Genomic DNA, 22045 nt, shown 5'->3' with positions numbered 1-22045 from the left:
CACTCCTCTTTGCAGATCTTCTTCAAGTCATTAAGGTTTCGAGGCTGACGTTTGGCAACTCAACCTTCAGCTCCCTCCACATATTTTCTATGGGATTAAGGTCTGGAGACTGGCTAGGCCACTCCAGGACCTTAATATGCTTCTTCTTGAACCACTCCTTTGTTGCCTTGGCCGTGTGTTTTGGGTAATTGTCATGCTGGAATACCCATCCACGACCCATTTTCAATGCCCTACCTGAGGGAAGGAGGTTCTCACGCAAGATTTGACGGTACATGGCCCCGTCCATCGTCCCTTTGATGCGGTGAAGTTGTCCTGTCCATATTCTTAGTTTTTTCGGTAAAGTCACGTTGAAGAGAAACAACAAAATAATCAAATATATATAAAACAATAAAAAATTCTCACGACGTTTCGACCATAACTCAAACGGTCGTCTTCAGGTGTGTTGGTTCGCATAAATTTATTTTTAAACGGCGCATTTATTTATTTATAAAAAAACGTTAGCGCCACGCGCAACGATTTGGCAGTTTACCCAGGACTAGTCCATCTATATTCTGAAAAGAGGAGGGGGGAGACGAAATTTTTTATAATGTATGCTGTCTGAAAGCCACTGTAAGCGTGAACAATCAATTAAGACCTGAAATGGTTTATCAAATCTTTCCAATGATTGCTAAGATAGAATCCATCTTCTCGGTTGAAATTGTCTCTGTGCTTGTATATGTGGATAGCCTCATGAACGAATCTCTCATGGAAGCCAGATGGCTTACAAAGAACCTCTGTCTTGGAAAAGTCAATGGCATGTGAGCCTACTGAATTAGAACAGCTGCTACTATGTCGACCAAATGTAAGGAAAACCTGATTTCCAAATTTAACCTCCTCTTCAACAAAAGACCGGACCCACACACCAAAAAGTTAGACGTTAATAAAGTCGTAATTAATCGCAGTAACAGTTCTATTTCCGATGGTCTGAAATCCGTTTTAGCTAAAGGTCTAAACTTTGCAGTCACACCTAAACACATACCAGTTAATGATATAATTGCCCAAGTAGACGTTGCTCTCAGGGGCCTGGGTCACATCGCTGCAGACGTAGCAAGATCTGAAATCGCTGCAACCCTCAAAAACGCTAAGATGCCAGCTAGCAACCTCAGCAAAGATGAGCGTTTTGAATTATATAAATTAAAAAAGAGGAATGATATTGTAGTCCTCTCAGCTGACAAAGGCAATGCTACTGTCATCATGGATAAAATAGAATACAACAACAAAATTTAAGAATTACTCGATGATGGTAGTTATACAAAAATAAAAAGAGATCCCACCAACAGCCTCGTCACACAAACCAACAAAATAATTTCTGATTCAACCGCATTAATTGATCAATCTAAACAGTTTTCGTTGAAACCTTCTGCTGCCAGGCCACCAAGATTATACGGCTTACCAAAAATACATAAAGTAGATACACCCCTTCGTCCCATAGTCTCTACTATCGGCTCCCCCACCTACAAACTAGCTCGTTTTTTGTCTGAAATCCTGCGTCCTTTCACTGGAAAGACCACCTCTGCGGTACAAAATTCTACTCACCTGGTATCGACAATCAAGGGTATTTCCCTGTCCCCAGACGACCTGCTTGTCAGTTTTGATGTAGTTTCCTTATTCACCAAGGTTCCTGTACCTGACACCATTGCAATAATTGAAAACTTAGTTCATCAAGGACTAAACACTGAGGTACCCCCCCTGGTGAGACTGTTTAACCAATACATACTTTACTTGGAATGGAACTTTCTACAAACAAACTGAGGGCACCCCAATGGGCTCCCCCCTTTCTCCAGTTATAGCTAACATTTTTATGGAGAAATTTGAGACTGACGCCATCCAGACTGCCACTCTGCGCCCAACCTTATGGAAGAGGTACGTGGATGACACTTTTGTCATCTGGCCACATGGCCGGCCTGCTCTAGACCAATTCTTCGACCACATCAATTCCATACACCCAGCCATCAGATTTACCATGGAAGTCGAAATAGATGGCAAGATACCTTTTTTGGATGTCCTAATTAAAAAGAGACCTGATGGTTCAATGAGCCACTCTGTCTACAGGAAAGCTACCCATACGGATGCTTATCTGAAACCGGATTCCCACCACCATCCATCACAGAAGAATTCTCTCATCAAGACTCTGTATCATAGAGCCCAATGCATATCCGACCAGGAACACATAAGCAGTGAACTCAAGCACGTACACCAAGCTCTTAGGGCTAATGGTTACTCCGACTATACAATCCGCAAAGCTATCACTCAAACCATGAAGAAGAACCCTCTTGAGGAGCCTTTCAAAACCATCACTTTACCCTACATTGCTGGGATCACAAAAAAGATCTCCAAAATCTTGAATAAACACAAGATCCAGGTCCGTTTCAACACATTACATAAAATCCGTGATCTGGTTCCGTCTGTAAAAGATGTGATTCCGGACATACAATACCCTGGTGTCTACAAACTAAGTTGCCTCTGTGGTAGTAGTTACATTGGAGAAACCAAACGCCATGTCTCGGACCGCATTCGTGAACACAAAGCAGACCTTAAACACGGTAGGACCAACACCTCGGCCGTGGCAGATCATTGTTCTAATTCAGTAGGCTCACATGCCATTGACTTTTCCAAGACAGAGGTTCTTTGTAAGCCATCTGGCTTCCATGAGAGATTCGTTCATGAGGCTATCCACATATACAAGCACAGAGACAATTTCAACCGAGAAGATGGATTCTATCTTAGGAATCATTGCAAGATTTGATAAACCATTTCAGGTCTTAATTGATTGTTCACGCTTACAGTGGCTTTCAGACAGCATACATTATAAAAAAAAATTCGTCTCCCCCCTCCTCTTTTCAGAATATAGATGGACTAGTCCTGGGTAAACTGCCAAATCGTTGCGCGTGGCGCTAACGTTTTTTATAAATAAATAAATGCGCCGTTTAAAAATAAATTTATGCGAACCAACACACCTGAAGACGACCGTTTGAGTTATGGTCGAAACGTCGTGAGAATTTTTTCTTGTTTTATATATATTTGATTATTTTGTTGTTTCTCTTCAACGTGACTTTACCGAAAAAACTAAGAATATGAATTACTGCAGTCATGAAAGCTTTAAATAAAAATTTTGTCCTGTCCACTTAGCAGAAAAACACCCCCCAAGCATAATGTTTCCACCTCCATGTTTGACAGTGGGGATGGTGTTCTTGGGGTCATAGGCAGCATTCCTCCTCCTCCAAACACGGCGAGTTGAGTTGATGCCAAAGAGCTCCATTTTGGTCTCATCTGACCACAACACTTTCACCCAGTTGTCCTCTGAATCATTCAGATGTTATTGGCAAACTTCAGACGGGCATGTATATGTGCTTTCTTGAGCAGGGGGACCTTGCGTGCGCTGCAGGATTTCAGTCCTTCACGGCGTAGTGTGTTACCAATTCTTTTCTTGGTGACTATGGTCCCAGCTGCCTTGAGATCATTGACAAGATCCTTCCGTGTAGTTCTGGGCTGATTCCTCACCGTTCTCATGATCATTGCAACTCCACATGGTGAGATCTTGAATGGAGCCCCAGGCCGAGGGAGAATGACAGTCCTTTTGTGTTTCTTCCATTTGCGAATAATCGCGCCAACTGTTGTTACCTTCTCACGAAGCTGCTTGGTAATGGTCTTATAGCCCATTCCAGCCTTGTGTAGGTCTACAATCTTGTCCCTGATATCCTTGTAGAGCTCTTTGGTCTTGGCCATGGTGGAGAGTTTGGAATCTTATTGATCGATTGCTTCTGTGGACAGGTGTCTTTTATACAGGTAACAAGCTGAGATTAGGAGCACTCCCTTTAAGAGTGTGCTCCTAATCTCAGCTCGTTACCTGTATAAAAGACACCTGGGAGCCAGAAATCTTTCTGATTGAGAGGGGGTCAAATACTTATTTCCCTCATTAAAATGCAAATCAATTTATAACATTTTTGACATGCGTTTTTCTGGATTTTGTTGTTGTTATTCTGTCTCTCACTCTTCAAATAAACCTACCATTAAAATTATAGACTGATCATTTCTTCGTCAGTGGGCAAACGTACAAAATCAGCAGGGGATCAAATACTTTTTTCCCTCACTGTATTTGCTGTATGCTGCTGTCAGGCAGGCCTAATTTAATGGCTCTCAGACATTTCTGCGCAAAATCAAGCAACAAATGCTGATGGACCAGTAGCACATTTTCACCAAAACATTTCTCCAACAATACCTGAATATAGGCCCCATATGTCTAGAAAAGGTACAGCTATGATGGGGCAAGACCTTGTTTCTCTACTTACCCCATCCCTCACCCAGAGAGAAGCTTCTTGGCCTACTCTTACACGCGGAGCGGACATATGCCAGTTGACATGGGAGTACCCAAACACAAGAGCAATCCGCCGATCGGCAGGTCGGCAGTGGGGGGGGGGCAGTGTTTAAAACGCCACGTGGGGGGGATCGACTCGAACCGGCCACCTCAGGATTTGAAAGAGGTAAGTGAAAGAAGAAATGTAACAAAAAAAGTAAGACCAAAGTGCAACGAAAGTGACCGTCCAGCAAATGCGGTGAGATCAGCGCACAAATGGCATTGGCGGAGTTTTGCGAGAGCCACGGTGGCTGGAGCGCCGTGTGCAGTGCTGGGCAGTAAAGCGTCAGCGCTATTATCCCACGGACACTAAGCTGCAGTCTGAGCCAAATTAAGGAGGTACTTTGTTGAGGCGCGAGCCCTCTTTTATTGCACTGTAAATTGGACTTCCTCAAAAGCAAGTATTATTACAACTCCACCTGACAGCATCTCTTTCCTCACCCACCCATCTCACCACCCTCCCCCACCCCTCCCAGATAAATGCACTCTTCCCACATTTATGCACCTTAAAATTGCTCCTCCAAAAGAGGCACTTTTCCCCGACTAATTTCGCATTTAAGCGGTAGAGAGTGGAGCCCTGCTGAATCACAATGATCGAAGGCTGAGGGGAATTATACGAATGCACAGAAGCCATCTTTTGCAGCTTCCAGTCCTCTGGAGAAAAAAATATAAATATTTTCCGGGGCTTAAATGCAGCCCCTTTGATTCTCAGTGTCATTGCATGCCCCCTATACAGGTCTCCTGCGGAAATGAACGCATTTTATATTTATGGAACAAACAATAACGGTGACCTCATTTGTCTCATGGAAACTCCTGACTACAATCAGTTCCCTGGAATTTGACAAGCAGAGATTTACGGGCCCTCACTGGAGTATTAATACAGTGCTCTATTTAGCAGATTAGCGGTAGAGTGAGAACAGCCTCGAAAACGAAAGGTTGAGAGTTCAAATCCTGGGTGGGGATTGACTCGGCCCATCATCCCTTTGGAGATCAATGAGTACCACCTTGTGGGGAAGTCAAAAGTGGTTGGCCTTTGAAAGACTCTCCCCTGCCACAGGAATATGGAATTTCCGACCACTGCCTCAAAGCTGTACACAGGAGATGAGTAACCAATTCTGCAATGCTCAATTGAGCAGGGAATCACATTGACTTTTGTCCATTCGTAAATAACAACAGATATTACTATTTGTTGCAGTGTCATTATTATTCCTTACAAAACAAAAAACATTTTGTCAGTGAAGCTTTCCTGTTGAAAGGATCTTCTACTAATAACTCTGTGCCTTTGGTTATATGTTTTATTCAAGTGTATCTCTAATTCACCAAGAATGTAGAAGCACTACTCTCTGTTGGCAGCCCTTAGCTAATGGCGAAAATTCACTTCCACATTCGTACAGTGAGGGAAAAAAGTATTTGATCCCCTGCTGATTTTGTACGTTTGCCCACTGACAAAGAAATTATCAGTCTATAATTTTAATGGTAGGTTTATTTGAACAGTGAGAGACAGAATAACAACAACAAAATCCAGAAAATCACGTCAAAAATTTTATAAATTGATTTGCATTTTAATGAGGGAAATAAGTATTTGACCCCCTCTCAATCAGAAAGATTTCTGGCTCCCAGGTGTCTTTTATACAGGTAACGAGCTGAGATTAGGAGTACACTCTTAAAGGGAGTGCTCTTAATCTCAGCTTGTTACCTGTATAAAAGACACCTGTCCACAGAAGCAATCAATCAATCAAATTCCAAACTCTCCACCATGGCCAAGACCAAAGAGCTCTCCGAGGATGTCAGGGACAAGATTATAGACCTACACAAGGCTGGAATTGGCTACAAGACCATTGCCAAGCAGCTTGGTGAGAAGGTGACAACAGTTGGTGCGATTATTCGCAAATGGAAGAAACACAAAAGAACTATCAATCTCCCTCGGCCTGGGGCTCCATTCACCTCGTGGAGTTGCAATGATCAATCATGAGAACGGTGTGGAATAAGCCCAGAACTACACGGGAGGATCTTGTCAATGATCTCAAGGCAGCTGGGACCATAGTCACCAAGAAAAGAATTGGTAACACACTATGCCGTGAAGGACTGAAATCCTGCAGCGCCCGCAAGGTCCCCCTGCTCAAGAAAGCACATATACATGCCCGTCTGAAGTTTGCCAATGAACATTTGAATGATTCAGAGTACAACTGGGTGAAAGTGTTGTGGTCAGATGAGACCAAAATGGAGCTCTTTGGCATCCACTCAACTCGCCGTGTTTGGAGGAGGAGGAATGCTGCCTATGACCCCAAGAACACCATCCCCACCGTCAAACATGGAGGTGGAAACATTATGCTTTGGGGTGTTTTTCTGCTAAAGGGACAGGACAACTTAACCGCATCAAAGGGACGATGGACGGGGCCATGTACCGTCAAATCTTGGGTGAGAACCTCCTTCCCTCAGGCAGGGCATTGAAAATGGGTAGTGGATGGGTATTCCAGCATGACAATAACCCAAAACACACGGCCAAGGCAGCAAAGGAGTGGATCAAGAAGAAGCACATTATGGTCCTGGAGTGGCCTAGCCAGTCTCCAGACCTTAATCCCATAGAAAATCTGTGGAGGGAGCTGAAGGTTCGAGTTGCCAAACGTCAGCTTCGAAACCTTAATGACTTGGAGAAGATCTGCAAAGAGGAGTGAGACAAAATCCCTCCTGAGATGTGTGCAAACCTGGTAGCCAACTACAAGAAACGTCTGACCTCTGTGATTGCCAACAAGGGTTTTGCCACGAAGTACTAAGTCATGTTTTGCAGAGGGGTCAAATACTTATTTCCCTCATTCAAATGCAAATCAATTCATAACATTTTTGACATGCGTTTTTATGGATTTTGTTGTTGTTATTCTGTCTCTCACTGTTCAAATAAACCTACCATTAAAATTATATACTGATCATTTCTGTGTCAGTGGGCAAACGTACAAAATCAGAGGGGATCAAATACTTTTTTCCCTCACTGGATGGTGAGAAGGAGTCTAACCACAGGACACCACAAAAGTGGTATTCATTTTATTGACCCTGGAGGGATGATGCACTGAGCTACCACCCCCCCTCCCCCCTGATCTCCCACCCAGCCCCCCAGACCTCCCCAACCGGGAGTTAAACTCTTGACCTTCTGTTTTGCGAGTCGAATGTTCTAAAGCCAGAGCCTCCCGGCCAGATTCTCATCGATCAAGGTCAAGGAGTCATCACAATAAATGGTGTGTATTCCATGACTACTCACCAACTTGCCCATAAATCATCAACCCTGCCACCAACGCCATCGCCACCAACAACCACCTTCACGGCGACCACATTCACTGCCGTCGCCCGAAATACGACACGTTGGCACGGTGGGTCACACTTGTGATCCAGAGCATTGGAGGCAAGGGGTTGGTGAATCGAGTATATATTTACTTAACTTCCAAACTCGCTGGGCTGTGAGAGGCCAGGAGATGGCAGGACAGCACGTGGGCTTTTGGCACCCATCCATGCCAGGCTTTAGCGTTATGCCCCTCATGCTGGGTTTTCTTTTTCCAGGTAATCCAGTTTACTCAGACGCGCCACTCAAGAATGGAAGTGGCCAGACATTGCAGAACAGAACTCTCCTGATAAAGAGGCCCATGAAGGTGGGCCATTGCCCAACACATTGCCTCCTCTTTTATATTCATTTTAAGGCAGAGAGTTGCTTGTGCACCGCAACCAACACAGCAGCTATATCACCAAATTGTGTCTTTTATTTTTATACACTCAGCGGAGGCTTTTCCAGGATAGATACATTTCTTTACTACTCGACACCTGACGATGCATGAATTAATTGACTTGGATTGATTCTTGCACTCAACGGTACTCGCATTCACTCGTGCGCGTGAGACTCGATAATTTATGGTTTTTGCCGCATTAGCGAACGGCACTGCTAGCTGTGCACTCGCATTAGTGGACAGGACAACGCTCTTCCAACATGATGGAACAATACAAATGGATGGGAAAAAAAATCTAGGCCACTTAAATTCAACTCTTGAATCAAATCGCGACTGTGATTTGCAAAAATCTACAAATTTCTGTGTGTGGTCAATTACAAACAGCGTAATTGGTATCTCAATAATAATACGAATCAGCCAATCTGTATGTAGTCATCTTTGTGTGTATGTATATTTCTCTGAGACCACTGTACCATATTCAATTAAGGAGGTCTCATTTGAAAGCATAAATGTAATTTATGACCGTGAATTTATAATAGTACTAAAATAAATGCCCTCCTTTGACCCAAAACTTTGGCTTTTTGGTCCCGACACCCAGGACTATTTGTGGTCATAGCCCGGTGTGTGACGCGAGCTTAAACTACGTGCAGGATAAGCAGCGTGTGCCGCTGGGATGGAGCGTGTGTGTGATGTGCAGAAGCCACGACTCTCAGCGGGCTCCCCACCTTATTGGATAAACTGGCGAGAAGAATCGGGATCGTTTATGGCTGGTGATTGGTGAAAAACTGATGATGGTCAGCCAGGTGTTGTTTAAGTGTCATAGGAGCGGTTGCCTACCATGGTGCATAAACTGGTGAGTTTTGAGGATGTGGTGAGTCGATGCCTGGCAAGTGGTGAATGTTTTCAGGGGAGTTGGATGTCCATAGGACCCCGGGCATAGGATGGGCTGACCACCACCACCGCCACCACCCCCGCCGCCGTCGCCGCCACCACCACCACCGTTGCCACCGCCACCCATACCTCCACGTCGGCGGGCGTCATGCGAGTCCCCTCCTTCCCGACGAAGATGTCGTCCACGTCCACGAGGATGTAGCGGTCGAGCGGGAGCGCAAGGCGTCGCGCCGTCCGCGCCGCGGCACCGCCGGAAGACGCCGGCCCTGGCGAGCACCACGCCAGTGCATCCAGGAAGAGCAGCTTGTGCAGCCAAAAGGAGACGCCGTTCCCAAAGAAGACGCGGCGCACGGCGCCGTCGTCAGCTGTGCCGGCGCCGTAGACGGCGGCCGCATGCCTCCCGGTGCCATCCTCACTGGCACCGTCTGGGGTTCGTGCGTCTGACAGGGAGGGCGACATGGCAGGGGGCGGGTGGGGTGGGTTACAGGTGGTGCTGTCATGGTGATACGAGCTTGGCGATGTGTCATCATAGTCATTATCAATGTTGTCATCGAGATGGCGACATCAAATATATATTTTTCTTTATCGTCATCAGCATCTTCTCATCGTCTTAAAAGCTGCTCTGTCTTGATCCTCGTCGTCAATATGAGAATCAATACCAGAACCACTACCCCATAATAACAACCATCAGCACCCATTTCATCACCATTATAAAAGTACCAAAATCATCATCTTTACCGTCATCATCGACATCGCCGTCATCGCGCATCCGCGAGCACGGCCCCACCTTTGTTGCTGTGCGCGAGCAGCAGCGGCCGGAACGCGGCGCTCGAGTTTCCGGCTGCGCTCCCTGGCTGGGGGTAGAAGAGGGTCCAGTCGGCCCCAGGGAGAGCTCCCCGTTCGGCGGCGCCGCCCCGCGCCAGCCTCAGCAGCGGAGCGTCGACGCTCACGACGCCATCGCGCAGCGAGGCGCCGGCTCGAAGCAGCAGGGGGAAGCCCTTGAGCTGCTGCAGCCCGGAAGTGCCGCCCTCCCCAGCCTGCAAAGACAAATATCTCCCTCATAGACTTTGTGGGCAAGTGCTGTAAGCGAGCACCTATTAAGGCTGGCATGGGACACGAGGGGGTGGGTGGCCGGCACCATGCCCAGCCGCCTTTGTCTCCCAGTGGCGATGTTTACACACTGCACCTCATTTGAGTCAACATAGGGGAGGCCCAGGACCAGTGATGGACGCTGGATCGTGCTAAAGATTAGAGCTGGGACGATTCGTCACTTAAAAAGGCGAGAAACCCCCTACAAGCCATGCCCACAGTGACGATGATGATGCCGAGTATGCAATCACAAATCTTGACTTAAAGCTTTCGTGACTGCAGGAATTCATATTCTTTGGGTCTTTCAGTAAAGTCACGTAGATAGTTTCAAATTAATAAAAAAATAATTAAACAAAAAACTACTACGTTTCAACCACAACACAAGCAATCGTCATCAGGAGGAAAACAGAGGGGGGAGCTGCTAAAAGCAGACTGTTGTAAAGGTTTAAAATGGGTGTAGCCCAAGGGCCATGAACGAAGTGGGCGGCTTTTCCCCCTCTGCTTTCCTAAATTTCTCATAGTTTAGTTTACAGCATTTCGATTTAGAGACTACAGAAACGGAAAAGGCGAATGCTTTTAATCTACGCCCAGCCCTCCCATGCATTTCCATCCTCACGAGGGAGCATTGTTCTAAATGAACCACGTAAAAAACACGTATAAATGCGTATTCATATTTCGTTTTTCAAAAAACCTTCTTAGCACGTAGCCGATATCATCGCCCTGTCTGAGTGGTGATGGCGTGTGAGCGGAGCCAATGTGTTTGTGTCATCGCGGTCGCTGAAATTTCTCCCTCAGAAGATTGAGGGGTGGGTGGGGGCTCATTGGAATGCGAGCACAGTCCCTGGCCGTGGGGGCGAGACGCGCGTAGCTGCAGCGGCGGAGCGGAATCAAGAGTGGAGCCGCGATGAACGAGCCGTTTGCGTCTCCAATTCCTGCGGCTCAAATCTCCAGGCACACATGAAAAGCTTTAATCTCGCCCAACCTTTTCTTTCACTCCTCTGTAAATACCATAAATAAATGAATATAATCACAATAAACGCTTTTTGGAATGGCGGGGGGGAGTTTATCTTCTGTAACCCTTTGCCACAGAACACAAGACCCATACTCACACAAGACCCCTTGCATGGAAGCCAGTACTTAGAGTTTTTGTTATATTTTTTCCTGTGTTGGGAGCAGGAGCTCACTGAAGGATTTTATTCTCAACTCCGTCCTCAGTGGGTGACAGATAAGAAAAATATAGCGGCGAAGGTCACCGGGTTAAGAAAGAGCAACCGCCAGCACTCAGCTCTGCTGGCAGTGGCTCTGTGACTCCTCAGGGAGTTGTCTGTTATTGCGATGCAAGCTGTGTTCCGCTTGCGAACGCCTTGCTGAGTGCAAGTGCTGTAGTGGTGTGAGTTGTTGTAGCTGGTGGTGGGGGGACAAACCCTGAACAACATTAACACCACTTCATATTCAAGCCGAGCCAAAGAAAAAGGCTCCCACTGTGAAAAGATTACCGCGTTGTAAACGATGCCCGGGCCGGATCTCGATGGCCGGGATTTCGCAATTTAATTGGACTTTACCGTTGTTCACATGGTGGCGAATATCATCTAATCGGACGCCGCTCGAAAAAAAACTTTCAATAGTAGTAACTTTGCTCTCTTCACTAAACTTGTTTGAGCTCGATCAAACGCTCGCTCATCCCTCGCCCAGTGCCCAAAGAACCGTGAGAAAATAATTATCCCCTGCGAAAGTGGTTGGGCGGTGCTGAGGACGGCTGTGCATTCAGTGTTGGTCGGGCTCTGAGTGGGCTGAGTAATAGACGTCGATATTCCTTAACACACCGGCACGCGCACGCTCTTATGCACAAGTGTCGGTGTGTGTTGTGTATCGAAGCAGTAGCGCAGTGGTTAGCGCACTGCATGCGATATGAACCCAGCGACCCGAGTTTGATGCCCACTCATGACCAATAACTGTGGTGAATATTTGAATAAGTCTTGGGCCTCTCCTAAGTCGACTCAGCCTTTAATGAGTACTTGGTGCATTGTGTAAACATCAGCAGTGGGAAGACAAAGGCGGCCAGGCGTGGTATTGGCCACCCACCCCCTTGTTTGCCATGCCAGGCTTTATAGGTGCTTGCTAACAGCACTTTCCCCAACAGCCTGGTAAGGCTGTATGGAGGTTTTGAGCACGACATAATGACAATGATTTACAGTCCAACCATTTGCTGAAAGAGGGCCTTCCCATGCTGTGTCAATTATGGGGGTTGCTTGACTATATATTGGTTCAGAGTCAGTTGCTAGAGGGAACAGTCAATTATGGGGGTTGCTTGACTATACATTGGTTCAGAGTCAGTTGCTAGAGGGAACAGTCAATTATGGGGGTTGCTTGACTATACATTGGTTCAGAGTCAGTTGCTAGAGGGAACATTGCTGGACCGGTTCAGTTATCACTTGCCACTGATGAGAGCTGTGGTCAAGGATATAATTAATGTTTCTGGGTTCATAGCGCAGTGAGCTAACTACTGAGCCACCACTCTCCAGAGCTGCATGTGCATATCGTCATCTATGTTGGCAACCCTGAGGCAATGGTGGAATGTCCATATTTCTATGGCGGGAGCCAGTTCTCCTAATTGACTACACGATGATTCATTTATGGAAAGCTTTCTGCAAATATAAGTTCTGACCTGATATGGACAAGGAGGATGATGCAGTCTAATATCCCACCAGTTCCAGTACCAGTGTGACATTCGCCAGAATGTTGGGCCCAGTTGCGTAGTTATAGAGTGTGCAGTAGGGCTGAACGATTTGGGGAATATATCTAATTGCGATTTTTCTGACAGATTTTGGGATGGAGATTTGATTTGCGATTACACTTTTTAAAGTCAAGCTTCAGTTCAATATTCACTGTGTAATAGATTTAATACATGTGATGGAGCATTACCACATGATACCATCAAAATATGAACTGCTCTATATATTCTAATGCAAGGATGAGAACTTAAAATATATTAATTGCTTCCAACATGCATTTATGAAAAATAATCATTGAAATAGAACAATCAAACATAGAACAATTGTTAAGTTAAATAAATAAAGTTCTAACAATAACAAATTAAACAATTCAAAAAAGAAAGTAATAGGACTTTTCAAATCGCAAAAATCGCAGCCTTTGCGATTTGCTAATCGCATTCTTTCAAATTGCGATTTCGATTTGAAATCGATTAATCGTTCATCCCTTGTGTGCAGGCAGGGCAACTGCACCAGGATCCACGGGTCAAAAGGATGCAGCCACTGGGCTATGAATATATGGGCACATGGGAGGAGTGAATTGGATAGGGGAGGCCAATTGTATTGCTTACACAAGGGCTCATCCCAACCATGCTGCACTAAGACACGTCCAGCTTCCTCTTGGAACTTCAGAACAATGGGAACTTGTGCCCGCTCGCTCTCGAAGAGAGAGAAGCATTCAGAGGCGCGAGGAGGAACCACAGCAGGAAGGCAGCAGCAGCAGTAGCGGCCAGGTGGCGAGCCGGTGCCAAATCTTAACACCCCACCCCCCCCATCCAAGCTTTATTGTCCTCTGTATATGAACGTGTTACCTGCCAATTAATGAGTGTTTATATGTTGGAGGAAAAAGAGCACCTGGATGAAACCTAGCGGGTATGAGCTCACAGAATTGTGCTTTGTATCCTTACCAATATACCACCAGACATAAACAAATAATAATACTCATTTCATTTAATAGAGCAACATTCGTGCAATTGCATCCCATAATGCTGCACATCATTCGCCCAGTTCCATACACAGATACTACTAAAAACAAAACCACACTAGCAAATAAAAAAGGAATACGTAAATAACAAGAAAAAATACACACAACAAGAAAAAATAATCGCAGATTAAATAAATTTAAATAAATGAATCCGCTCGGTCTCCATACCCCAGACCACAATCTGACACGTGCAGACACACGGCATAAAACAACAACACTCACAATGCGACACGCAAACGATAACCACTACACACTCGAGTTCATATCGTCTGCTTGTTGAGCACAATATTACTGCCCGGGTGTCTGTAGATATAAACAGATGCGGACATAATTGCTCTTGTTGTTGTTGCTAACGCAGTACAGTGGTAGCAACAGGACCATGCATCCATCCTTGAGACCGGCAACGAGCTTTTTGCGTGTGAACGCGACTTTAATTGGCCGGGTTGCTGAAGGTGTCTTCCAAGCCACGGGGAAGTAATTGCTCGTCAGGTCACTGACAGAGTCCTAGCGCATTAATTGGCTCACTCCTTCGCTCCACTCCCGGTACCGTTACGCCCGCTGCAGCCACCTCCATTCGATGGCCTCCTCCTACACGTTTGTTTTCTGTCGCTCCTATTTTGCGGCCCTGATTATTTTTCTTTCTCCTTGTCTCTCCCGACGAGCCGACAACCCCACTTCGCCACGCGTTATTAGCGAGTTCGCCCAAAACAACAACGGCGACAAACAGCGGCAAAGAAAGACACTAATCTTGCTGAGCCGCCGGGCACCGATCGCCACATTTTTTTTTATCAAAGTGGCACGTGCGTGGATTTTTCTTTCTGTAAGAGCCTCCCGCACACTGCAAAGCAGTTGCCAAGTAATTTGGTCCGAAAGCTGGGCATTGGTCCTGTCACTAGTGACCGCGTCACGCGATGCAGCGGCCTCCCTCTCTGTGGGGTTAAGTGACTGTAATGGTTGTACCACTGGGCGAGGACGCGAGTTGATTCTGCCTCGCCAAGCACTATCCTACCGTAGCCGCACTCGTAACACGCACTGCTGCTGATGATGGTGCTCGTTATGAAAATGATGCTGATGATTGTTATGATGCTGCTAATGATCAGACTGATGCTCCTGCTGATGATGCTTATGATTGTGGCGATGGTGATGAGTCTGATTAAGATGATGATTGTGATGATCAGTGATGCTGCAAATACTCCTGCTGTTTAAGCTAATTATGCTGCTAACTTTTTCTGCAGCTGCTGCTTATCATTATTTATGAATGCTACTGATGATTCTCATGTTGTACTTCTGTTGATGTTGCTGCTGGCAATGATTATGACAATTATGATGATGAGTCTGTTGTTGAAATTTATACTCGGGTGTGGCTCTAAAGGCTTTTTTTCTCATTAATCAAGTTTGAAACTGCTGGTGTTGGGCCCCCTTCGACGCACAGCCTAGGTGCATAACTGATTAGGAAAATGCGTAGCCGTACACCAGTCTGCAAACTGTTCAGTTCCAAACATTGTATTCATGTACATCTTAGCAGTCCCCATTGTGTAACCAGCACCATCTCCAGCTCCGATCAACTCGATCTCTCCAGCCTCTCTATCTACACGTTGTGAGGAAGGGCCACTACCAGAAAAGTCACCTATGATATACGTTTCCTTTCACGGTCGCAGTGTTATTGACGAACGCGTTGTGTTATTTTGCTAAGTTGTGTTTTTGCACCACTGGCTAAAGGCAGCAGCAGCACCAAATTATTTGCTGGATTTGAGCTGATTGATTTTTGGATGGTGGCTTCCTTTAATAACACACAATCACCCCAGGGAGCAGTCTATTCCTGCATATGGCGAAATGCCGATGTCGGAGTCTGCTCGCCACGAGAGGGCTTCAGGAGAGAGTTTTGGGAGTTTTTCCTGTTGCTCCTTCGTTGAAGGAGAGCGAACCACAGTGGTTTACTGGATGATCCAGAGTTTGGGTTGCTTGGCCAGAATAAAAACCTAATTTTTAGTCTCAAACATCACACCTCCTTGCTTTGACATTCGATGAGCACAGTCGTGAAACCATCAACCGCACCAGAGCATCGACACACGCATCTCCTTCATACATGGAAAATTAAATACACAAGCCACTGTCGTTTGATTATGGATAAGAAACCCAAACTATGGAATATGTTTAACACGTCGACTTTTGTGACCAATATCATCCATAATACAGGTTTTTTTGGGTTAGATCGCGTATATATGGAATAAATATTGTAAACCCATAGACACACAAAGAGACACATAGATACACATAGATGTGCATATAGACACATAGAGATCCATAGAGATACATTAAAGACAAGCCAAAGTATTGCAAATCTGGCTATGCAACGCAAACTATGAACCATACAGTTAACCAACAGAGACATATAGAGACCCATAAAGATACATAGAGGCACATACAAATACACAGTGACACATAGAGATACATAGAGACATGTAGAGATACATTGAGACACAGTGTTGTATACGCCCCTTTTTCCACAATTAATATCAATAATAATATTTGCCGATATATATTTTTTAACTGAAATAATTGATGAAAAACACAAACCCAGCGCAGCAAACACAGATGGAAATCGTCAAAAGGCCATAAAATATATAAATAATAATACACTCCCGGGCCAAAGAGAGGTTACGTTATCTGCGAATCACCAGATGGCCAGGGGACGATTTCACAAACAAACCGGTTTGATGGACACAGCCTCCAGGGTCACCAAGAGGGGAGGGGAAGTTAATTCAAGGGTTAGAGAGAGAGAGAAAGAGCCTCCCGGCCGTCTTTGTCTTCCCGCAGCACGAGAAAGGAATTTAACACCCTAGCGAGGAATGGCTTGTTGTTATAAAGATGGTCGCCCCCTCCTCCCCGCCAGGGTTGTATAACGCAGATGGCTTGGTGGATGGCATACACGCACGGACGCACACACACACACCGGCCACGCCCCCCCCCCCCCGCCACTGCGCAGAGCGGAGATTCTTTTTGCATATAACGGCCCACCATCATCTCGACAAACCAGTCCGTTCCAGTTAAGTTCGACACAACGAGTTCAACAGCCGGAGAGCGGCAGAAGAGATGGCGAGAGCGAGAGGCTGGCTCTGAGGAGCCCGCGATTAACCGAGCATGGCGAGACTCAGAATTGGCGAGGTGCCACCGAGTGTGAGTTCAGGGCTGCGGGACGAAGTATCACTCAAAAATTTATTCCTACATCAAGTGCCAGCCATCCAGCAGCGGAAAAGCTTGGCCAGCCGCCAACAAACAAAGTGTCAACATCTCCACAAAGAGAGCGCGTGCGACGTGGCTCAATCAGCAGCGGAAAGAGCCTGACCAGCCGCCAAGCAAGAGCGTGCAGCAGTCATCCAGCAGGGAAGAAGCCGGCTGTCAGCGAATCAGCGCTGAGAGCGCTCGGTCATCTCAACAGAGAGAGCGTGTGCGACTTGGCTCATTCAGCAGCGGAAAGAGCCTGACCAGCCGCCCGTGAGCAAGAGTGTCAGCGCCAGCGAGCGCGCCGTGGGTTCGATCCTCACGCACACCGACCAGCACCAGCTGGAACCAAGACAAGAGTGAGGAACTGCAGCCAGCGGACGAGCTGCGGGCGCTATCTGACGACGGATCATCGCGCGACGACGGCGAGCGCCGTGCCGACTCTTCCAGCCAGCTGTGGACAGACACTGTGGCAGCCGTGTTCGTATGCCCCCCCCTCCCCCACACTCTCACCCTCACACCCCCACCACTCTGCAGGGAACAAACACATTTTTGACACAAGGGATGCCAACCTCGGCGTCTGCTTTACGCAAAGAATTGAACCAGTGATAAAGAAGACACACGATACGCATATCGGGACAATCAAGAAGGGTTGCCACTCCAAGGTGGTGCATTAAAAATCAATTGATAACGAAGAACATTGTTGCCATCGAGTTACGTGAATACGGTCACTGAGAAATATTTTAGTCGGTCGTCTTTAATGGTATAATCTTGGTATGGCTCTAGGAATGAACGCAGTACTGTGTGTGCAAATTCCAGTATAATAATTCATAATAGAGAGTTAAGGTTTTACTTAGAGTAGCCTTTGCATGTTTTTTTTGTCTCTCTCTCTCAACAACCGAGGTCGCGTTACGCAGTGGTTAACCATATGTGCCGTGACCAGAGTGAAATAACGCAGAAGTGATGATACGGTGTTGAAATGCCAAGATCGAGAGTGCATCTTCTAAAGTTAAAGTTTAGTGAGAAAATAAAATTGATCAATGCAGAAGCGACTGTGTGATTCTTTCTGAAATTCCGCATAAGAATTGTTCTGCGATTGAGATATGAACTTGGGGGACCTATCATAAGCACACTAACACACATAATCAATAAATGTTAAAGCGAGAATAATCTTATCCTTATTGATAATACAGAGTTAAACAACGAAGCCGAGTTGACTCTCTCATTCACGCTCACAACACCTGCATAACTGCATACGATTAATTGCATTATTCCAATTGATAACCAACCCTCGTCACCGAGGCTGGGCCCGATTATCATAACGACCTGCATTATCATAACCACACCCACTCGCATAAATTAATACGATTATCTCTCGAATTAGCATAATTAGACGCATAATTACACAAATTAACATAATTTCGGATACATTTCAAAATGTCATTTAATTTTCATTATTTTCATCAAATTTTCATAACCCACATATACAACCACATGAAGATAAATAGAGACACAGAGAGATGTAAAGATGCATAGAGACGCATACAAATACATAGTGACCCATAGAGATGCATTCGAGATATGTTAAAGACAAGCCACCGGAGTGCAAATGTGGCAAAGCAACCCGCGGGGCAGAAGAGCTTCTTGCGCGCAGATTGTTCGACGCCGTTGCCTCTTCACCTTCACGGAGAGCCACGAGGGCAGATCTGTCATCGCGCTTAAATCCCGCGAGAGGCATCAGCCCGCCGTCCCGTAGGTCACACGTCACGGCCGACCCTGTGAGCGCTGTCCTCCAACCACGATCATTTATCCGACTGGATGGTGCGCATGGGCAGCCGTGGCTTAGGCAAACAGGGCGAGCCCTAACCGCCTCACATCTGTGATAGGTGCTCGCCAACAGCACACTTGCCTCACTAGTCAGGTAAAGGCTATATGGGGAATCTTTGTTTATTTGTTGTGGTTAGAGCGCTCCTCTACGAGCCCCATGGCCCGAATTCGATTTACGCTCACAGCTTTAGGTCTACTCAGCCTTAAACTAGTGCCTAGTGTAATGTGTAAGCAACATTAAAGGAGGCCTGGACATAATGCTGACTCCACCTCCCCCTCGTGCGCCGTGATGGCCTTAATAGGTGCTCACTAACAGCACTTGCCCCACAACCTGTGTAGGCATATGTATGTGTGTATGTATGTATTTTTATGCAGATACTTGTTTGCATGTACATGCATAGGTACGTGTGTGTAGTACATGTGTGCCTGCATGCACTTATTCACACAAACGCAAATGTCCCCCATATAGCTTTTAACCGAATGTTGGGGCAAGTGCCGTTAGCGAGCAGCACGGCAAACACGAGTGAGTGGGTGGCGACCAACGACACCCAAGGCCGCCTTTTTCTCCCCCAGAGCTGAAGTTTAAACACTGTGCTAGGTAGTCGTTGAAGGCCGAGTCGACCAAAGGAAGGTCCAGGACCAATTTAAATATGCGATCGAGATGTCAGTTGGGCGGCCGGGTTCGTAGGGGGTGCGAGCAGGCGGCCGTCGCTCACCCTGAGGAAGGCCACAATGCCGACGGCGAACTCGAGGCAGTAGCGGTCGAGCAGCTCACGGTTCCACGCGTCCATGGCAGCGTAGCGGTGCACGTTCTCAAACACGACAGCCGCAAAGCGCCCGGCACCGTCCCTCCTCGTGAGCGTCGGCAGGTCACCCTTCACACGCACACCGAGTGGCCCGGTGGGTCAGGGGTCACATCCAGCACGGCGGACACTCTCACTGCCACAACTCAGTTCCCCACTCTCACACCCTCCTCTCCCACTCCCGTAAGTTAATTGGTGGCTTCGAGTCCATGCTTTGTGTGGCCTACACGGAAGGTCTCTGAGTCGATCATCCTTCGGTGTCCGTCTCCGAGCGCTTGTGGTTAATTCAATGGGCTGCATGGTGACTACTCAGGTGCCTGATCCAGTCTACCAGCAACAAAATATTAAATGATAAATTAAGCCGTGCCCGCATATTTTCTACACACAAAAAAACCACAATCTCCCTGGCAGCAGTGCCCTTGCGAGAGTTGCCACTTTTAAGGAACCAGGGACAAACAAACACGACATTATTGTTATTACTACAGTCACGCAAGTGACGCAAACCAAATTCTTCGATATTATGGAAATAATCACATTTCCTAGGACATCTACCACAGAAAGCAGGACGATACAGTCATTGCAAACCGGGTTTTGAATTTGGTTTTCGTAGATTTTCAACGTGGTTTTTACGGACTGTTAGTTGCATCACACAAAGGATGTGGACAAGAGCAAGGCCCTGTGTTTATCACAGAATGCACATCATGCCCCTTTATATTGTTTCACTCCAATCCAAGACGCGAGACGGAGACAGACGCACGCGAGTGTCACGTCTGTCCACCCGATTCGTCGTTCTACGAGTCACAGAGTAAATTGCGACCTCCACGACGGAGCCCCTGCAGCCTCAGCGATGCCAGTCGCCCCTCACCTTGAGTCCCGTGGCCGCTGTCTCAGCCTGGTAGCGGAAGCGTCCGGCTTCCAGCACGGCGACGATCTCCTGCCCGGCAGGCGAGTAGTGGCTCTCCAGGAAGAGCAGCACAACGGGCTCGGTGCGCCACACTGCGCCGTCCTGCACCGCACGGCACAGCCCGCTCAGCCGCAGCCCGACTACGGCTCCACGCGGAACGCAAAGCCGGGCGGCAACTTTAGCGGGCACTCCTTGCGCAACGTTTACACGTGCAGCCCCTTCTGCCGCTCCACTGCTGGATGAGGGGCTCCCCGCACCGGGCAGTGCCGAGGGGGTCGTTTCAGCATGCTTCACCACGCTGATCGGTGCAGGTCGGTGAAGGTGGATAGCGTAGATGTTGTAGCATAGTACAGTACAATAATGGATTTTGCTGCACTGATCTGTTTTATTCATGAGTGACTGCCCATCCAAGCATCAATCAGGCTGCAATCTACTTAACTTCCTATGTCTGAGGAGATTGGGTGCATTCCAGTTGATTTAGTTATGAAGAGTTTCCTAATACTTGGACCACATTCACGGACCTTGTGATGGCAGCATGGGAGTTTCAACGCTGCCTCGGTAATCATGAAATAAATAATCGCAAGTTAATCTGCCATCTCTCATGATGAGCGATTATTTCAACTGAAATTATGGTGATCAGAACTGGACCTCATCATTAGAGTAGGATGAAAACTTTTCAAGGTAGCCAATGGATTATTTAATCTATCTGTGCAGAGCTTTGCGTTTAACCCCTTGTATGCATGGTAGGTTTCCTCTCCCACATGCCAAACTTTCATAAATGTAATTGGCCCAACATCCCATTACAGGACCCTCCTGAAAGACTGTCTTGAGAGTCTTGAGAGTGGAACTTTCCTGGATAAAGGGAATTATATTGAACTTGACTTTAACATCGCAGTCATGAAGATCAATTATAATCTTATTTGGTTCTTTCGGTAAAGTCACGTAGAATGAGAATAAAATAATAAATTGATAAAATAAAATAACACAATAATATTCTCACGACGTTTCGGCTAAAACACAAGCGGCCTTCATCAGGTGAAGGGACGAGACTGTCTGCCGCTTGTGTTGTGGCCGAAACGTCGTGAGAATATTATTGTTATTTTATTTTATCAATTTATTATTTTATTCTCATTCTACGTGACTTTACCGAAAGAACCAAAGAAGATGAATCATTGCAGTCACGAAAGCTTTAAATCGAAATAAAAATCAATTATAATGTACTAGATTAAAAATGTACGTCCCTATGCTGAATAGTTTTCCATGCTGTGCCGGTGATGGGGCGTTGTGTCACCATACTTCACCACGGTGTTCAGTACAGGTTGGTGAGGAGGGGAGATCGCTGCCAGTACCAGTTTTAATAAACCACTCACCATTGGTGTAAACCAGGGCCAGGATTCCAACTTCGGTCACCAGATTCACAGGATCAACCGCTCCGCTACAATTATTTTAGAAT

General features: G+C 46.5%; 1 protein-coding gene across 2 annotated transcripts in view; it reads right to left on the bottom strand.

The window, feature by feature from the left end:
• LOC116940373 (bifunctional heparan sulfate N-deacetylase/N-sulfotransferase 2-like) overlaps positions 1-22045 on the bottom strand; it is a 204927-nt gene that overhangs the window by 81825 nt on the left and 101057 nt on the right. For both annotated transcript variants that reach the window (XM_032950151.2, XM_032950150.2), the window contains exons 3-6: positions 20554-20694; positions 19602-19760; positions 9782-10031; positions 9124-9434 (exon numbers count right to left, since the gene is read on the bottom strand). In XM_032950151.2, coding sequence (XP_032806042.1) covers positions 9124-9434; positions 9782-10031; positions 19602-19760; positions 20554-20694 — 861 coding nt within the window. The remainder of the gene's footprint in view (positions 1-9123; positions 9435-9781; positions 10032-19601; positions 19761-20553; positions 20695-22045) is intronic.

The sequence above is a fragment of the Petromyzon marinus genome, chromosome 8, assembly GCF_048934315.1.
Source record: "Petromyzon marinus isolate PM22_M1 ecotype Great Lakes invasive population chromosome 8, UKy_Petmar_22M1.pri1.0, whole genome shotgun sequence".
Taxonomy (NCBI): domain Eukaryota; kingdom Metazoa; phylum Chordata; class Hyperoartia; order Petromyzontiformes; family Petromyzontidae; genus Petromyzon; species Petromyzon marinus.
Note: the sequence above shows the minus strand (reverse complement) of the source record. Positions and strands in the feature narration are given on the sequence as shown.